At 42.7% G+C, this 5833-nt stretch overlaps 1 protein-coding gene across 1 annotated transcript in view; it reads left to right on the forward strand.

Annotated features, from left to right (window-relative positions):
- The window catches only part of DRGX (dorsal root ganglia homeobox), an 18553-nt gene that overhangs the window by 4550 nt on the left and 8170 nt on the right, over window positions 1–5833 (forward strand). Inside the window, 3 exon segments of the mRNA XM_009320594.1 lie at window positions 147–353; window positions 2925–3097; window positions 3436–3548. Coding sequence (XP_009318869.1) covers window positions 147–353; window positions 2925–3097; window positions 3436–3548 — 493 coding nt within the window.

Below are 5833 nucleotides of genomic sequence, written 5' to 3' on the forward strand. Positions count from 1 at the left end.
CTCCCCCCCGATCGCCCCTTGCCGCCTCCCTGCCTGCCCCCCTGCCTGCCCGCCCCCTGCACCGCCCGCCTCCCTGCCCGGCCCGCAGCCCGCGGCCCCGGGCGGCCCCCCTTTCCCCATCCCTCGCAGAAACCTCCCTGGGGCAGCTGGACAGACGCCCCCCGAGACGACGGCAGCTCCCCGGCCCGTACCGCGCTCCAAGCCGTGCCGCCCTGCCCCTGACAGATGTTTGCTCTCCTCCCCTCCACCAGCTCGAGGCACTGGAAGCCGTTTTTGCTCAAACCCACTACCCCGATGTGTTCACTAGGGAAGAGCTGGCTATGAAAATCAACCTCACGGAAGCCAGGGTGCAGGTAAACATTCTGGGGAATTATTTAACTCTCGGGTATTCAAACTGGCAAACTTTTTTTTTTTTTTTTTTGACATCATGACTGCAGAGTGCACATTTGGCCAAAGAACGCAAATGAAGACGATCTGTCATTTTCATGATGCACTTTAATAACATCAACATAATGTGGAATATTAGATTAGGTTGATTAATCGGTCATTCATAATTAACTAGTGATAATGTTCTACACTAATTTGTCCGCGTCTCCAAGGTACTAAATTACATCAATCCACATCCATTTCCTTGCTTTTGGAGGGGGTGTGTGTGGAGAAAAGAGCCGAGACGTGATTCTCCAAAGCAACTATGACCACTGTCGAGCAATGGGGTTAGTCAACTGCAGGGAGCCCAGCTGCCAGGAAGAAATCTTCCGCACCTCTTCAACTTTTCTCCCTTTCGCCTTCTTTCTAAACACTTAATTTCGGCAGCTGAAGAGCCTGCAGAGCAATTCCCACACCTTTAATATGATCCAATAAATACCATTGGCCACCATCGCTCTCTTTCCACCCGCAAGCTTTTCCACCCCTTCCTTTCTTCCTTCTCCCCACTTTTTTTCGCCCCCTTTTTTTGACCCAGGTGTTTGTTTTTCCATATCCAGGGATTAACTTTATGTCCGTATAAGCTCTGCTAAGAACAGCGGTCCTGCGGTTGTCAGAGATGCATCCCTGTAACTCTGCAGGCATCCACCACAGAGTTGCAAGCCATTTTTTGAACAGGATTGTGTATTCATTTTATTTATGGGGCTTTTCTGCATGCTGTTTTTGTATTTTTTTTTTATTTAGGTGCTCGGGGTTAAGACTATGCAAAGATCTAATTGTAGGAAATATAATAGCTAGCCTTTTGTTCCCTAGGGTCATGTTAGTATCTCTTAAAACCCAATGGCTGAAGAGAGATAATGGAATTCACCGCAGTAAATTGGGGATTGTAAACAAATTATTTCTCCTATAATCAGATTATGCGATCCTGATTATTAAATCTGAACATGAATCATTGGTCATATGCAGGCAAATTAAACTGATTATTATTTGGAAATGAAAATCTCCTTTTGCCACAGCATTGTAGATACTGGCTTAAAAAAAATAATAAAAAATGCCATTTTGGCTATTGGTGCCTAAAGACTGAACTGCAAATTGAGATAAATGGCACAATTATTGAGCATTCAGAAGTGGAAGATCATAACTTCTTCCTGAAAGGTGCAAGGGTGAGATAGGGGTGGTGACAATTAGATTGCTGAGGACTGGTGTTTAGCCTTGTTGTTGGCTATTATGCAAACAGACAATAGATGCAAGCATTTGTTTAGCCTGCTTTCATGCAGGGACATGGGGAAACACAGAGGATGGGAGATATGTTTACATTTATACCCCTTGCTCATTCAAATATGATTAATGTGCTATAAAGCAGAGTCTTAATCGAAGATGATGTTGTCAAACAATAACTAAATAGGGAAATAAACGACTTCATCATGCTCTTTCCTCAGAAGCAGGCGAACTGTCAGTGCAAAGTCATTAAAATATGATAATGAAAAATAGCTCAATTAAATGTTGTTATAGCTGTGACCTTCATTCAATTAAGACGCAAGAAAGTGTCTGCATTTTGCTTTGCATTTAACTGCTCTAAATTTAGAATACAGATAAAATCATTATTCAACGTTTGCTGATACATGCAATTAAAAGGCAGCTAACTAAAATGGAGTTGTAGGAGGAGAATAATAATAATAACAATCTTGCCTATACTTGAAGTCATGTATTAAAATGTGGATTTCCTGACCTCAAGAGAGGCTTGGCATTTTCCACCTCAAACAAGGCCCTTTCGGAGCATCAGCTCCAAGGTAAATGGAAGAAAAAAGTGTTTGGACTGAAAGTCGGGGGGTAAAATCAAGAACATGAATATTTGTGTTGCATTAGAGGAAAAAAATAGCTTTTGGAAACTGGTGTGTATTAAAGTGCAGAATGATCTTCCAAAATCAGTATCTACCACCTTTTGAGTCCTCGAAACGCAGACCGGACAAATACATCAGAGGAATAACAGAAAGTGTCAGTCATCTCCAGGAAATGGGCTGGATAAGATGGCCTAATACATACCTTTTCAGTTCTGACCTCTCTGATTCTAGCAGCAGCTCATTTAAAGGCATACACGGTTTCGTCAGAGCGCTTAGACACCTGTTTAAGTCCATCCCTATACAAAAAGCTTTTAGATGTGTTAAAACACAGAAATCAGTGAGAAATGTGTGCCTAAAGGCAAGCACACGTTTAAATGTTTTGCTAACAACTGGCACAGTAACATCAAAACTCTTTTTTAGTTTTTTTAACATGCCTTTTGAATGTCTTTAGACATTCCTGGCTTGTCTTCCAGACACAGAAATATTCCGGATGCAAATGTAATCCTAAGGCTCAACTAGAATAACAATGGGGACAAAAAGTAAGAGGAAGTTTTAGCCAAGCTTCTAAATGGCTGATTCCACTAGAGCAACAATTTACAATTTCCTTGCTTCCCATTTGGCTAAACACGGTATTCAGCCTGGATTGCTCTCCTGCTCCAGGTGTGGTTCCAAAACCGAAGAGCTAAATGGAGGAAAACAGAGAGGGGTGCTTCCGACCAAGAGGGCTCTAAGGAAACAATGGCTGAGGTGGCGCCTCCTGCGAGGAATTTGAATTCCCCTTCTCCAGCAGATCAAACCAGGAATAAAAAAGAGAGTCTGGAGATCCAGCAGAGGTAAGAGCAATGCATGTTAGCAGCTGCCTTTTTTGGGGGCAAGCATGCATCATACATGTGTACATACAGACAGACTTGCCTGCTGCTAAGCCTTGACCTACACAGTACCATCTTCAGGTACAGCCCAAATCATTAGAAGATGAGCTGTCCCTCTTGCAACCCACTGCTTCCCATGGAGACGTTGAGAAGCTGCTGGCTGTGGGAGGCTAATGCTATCCAGGCTTGGTCCCATCTGGTTGGACACTGAGACACCAACAACATGTCTGTGTGCATGCACATGCTCTGTCTTTGGAATCAGCTAGTTCTGGTTTTGTAAGTTGTTTTCTGTTCTCCATCAGCCTGAGTCGAGCAGTGGGTCCTACAGGACCTTTCTTCCCTTCCTGCCTGCCGGGGACTCTTCTCAACACAGCCACCTACGCACAAGCTTTATCCCATGTCGCCTCTCTAAAAGGTAAGTGACTTTGTTTAACTTCAGGGATGAGCTCAAAGAGCAGCTCTTTCGAGCTAAGCAGCGTGCTCCCACTTGAGCCAGTGGAGAAGCTTTTGGGAAATGATGGATCCTTCTTTCTGTTATGATTGGCAGCACTTGCACTGACCGATGCTGCAGGTACAGGAGTGAGTCTCCTGTCGTAAATTGTGGCACCGTTTGTGGCAAAGCTCCTTCATTTTACTCAGACAGTTTTAGTGAGGTCAGGGTTTGTCTCAAGGAGCAAGGCAGGTAGGGTTTGCTCCTTTAGAGTTTTCTTTGCATATGCTTTTTTTAAGAGTCAAATTTATACTAATAAATTAGTTATACACATCCTTTTGCATTATACATTACCTGGCATCGTTACTGATGCCTCATCCGCTCTTTGCATGCCCTTTTCTTTGCAGTACATCTCTGCACAACGCCAGCCCTCTCTTTTCTTGAACAGTAGAACCCCTCTGAGAACTTGAATAAAGTGTGTGCATAGGGACAGGGGAGGATACAAAGTCATTCCTCATCACCTGGGACCCAGGCTTCAGGAAGGGTACATCCAGCGTCTTTATCCTTTTCAGTTCCCAAAAAGCAGCAGTATGCATCTTTTAAAAATAAATCACCAGCTGATCCATTAGCTGTTCCTAGTCTAACAATTTATAAGACTAAGGGTGTAAGCAGGATGAATTCAATTTATAGATTTATAGGATGTAAAGCCTCATAGCACTGCCAAGCACAAAGTGGCACATACATTTACTCTATGTCCCAATGTGATGCAATAATTTGTGAGGAAAGTTTCCCAGTTTACGACCCTCCACTAGGAACACAAATGTCCTCTAATACCTCTCACTATGTTCTCTGGCACACCTCATGCTCTTTGTGAGTATTTCCAGTTAAATCAGCATTGCCAAAGTATATTCCTGAAGCAAATGCTTGGAACTGCTGAGTTTTGCATTAGGTCCAGTGTCCTGCCCCCTGTTCCCCCTTCCCTCCTGTCTTTCCAAAAAAGCTGAGGCCAGACACACCATACCGCTACTGCTATTTTGATGGGTGTGGGACCTGTGATTTTGAATCAAGAACAGCCATAGAGGTGTGACCTGAGCCCTAAGGCTTAAAGGATGACTGTCAACCTAAACCCTGTAAGCGGGCAGCGGCTGTTGGACTGCACGAGTCCTCTTGATGTCTGCCCTGTGACTGCGAGGTCTTGGGGCAGAGACTTTCGTCTTCTTCCATGGGGCAGGATCAGCCTCTCTGGAGTAGATACAAGTGAAATTCTTCAGGCAAAAAGATTGTTCATTGATAAATGTAGTCCTGGGCAAGTTGAAAGGTGTGGAAATGTGGTTGTGTTCAGTGAATAATTTTGGATGGAAGTAAGGGATGTTTTTTTTCTTAAAATTTACATTTAAGCATTTTCAAAATTAAATGCGTCAATATATTGTTCTCACTTGTTTCATATTTAAATATAGCTAAATTTTAAGAAAAATGCCCCCAATAAACAAAAGCCAAGCAAAATGAAATAAAAATAAATGAAAAAAAACTGTCATGAGGTTTGGTTTTTTTAGTTTTATTTATTTGGAAGACTTCCAGATATCCTTTGCTGTGATTTTACAGCTCAGCCACTAAATTGAGAAATTAATAATTTGCCCCTTTTTGCTTGATAGCAGTTTTACAACCTAGGGGCAGGAAAAATCCTATTCCTGAATCTCTTGTAGAGGTACTCATTAGATAGTCAGTTACTCAGGCTAAAAGGCAGTGTCCCTGAAAAATTTGTCCCAAATATAAATATAGATTTTTAATAATTTATATAGGGGTGGTCAGTTATCAGATGCATGCATATTCTCTTGATGAATGTTGTCAGCTACACGTGCAGTTCATTGCTGAGATGTCCGGTTTATATTTCCTGCCTGGCACTAGAAATCTCCAGATACGTGCAAGGGGACTGGGACAATGTAGTATATTTTGGTTTTAAGAAATCCAGTTACAGATTTGCATATCTGCCTATCCACCTACCAGGAGCTTTGTGGAGCTGCCTATGCCTGTCAGCATATTGTTACACTTGCAAGGAACAGGTAGACTGAGCTGCTGCTTTGAGGAGAGATCTTCTTCTGCAGCTAGGTCTCAGTAACGTCAAATTTTGGCTTTGAGGTTAAGGGGGAAGAATTTGTTGTTCTATAAGGCGGCAAATTTGATTTATACAAGCAGAGAATAATCGTAGCATCTTTCTTGTGGTATTTATATATGGAGTATTATCTCCTCTTTCCTTGGCTCATCTCCACAAG

The sequence above is a fragment of the Pygoscelis adeliae genome, unplaced genomic scaffold (assembly GCF_000699105.1).
Source record: "Pygoscelis adeliae isolate BGI_AS28 unplaced genomic scaffold, ASM69910v1 Scaffold190, whole genome shotgun sequence".
NCBI classification, from domain to species: Eukaryota; Metazoa; Chordata; class Aves; order Sphenisciformes; family Spheniscidae; genus Pygoscelis; species Pygoscelis adeliae.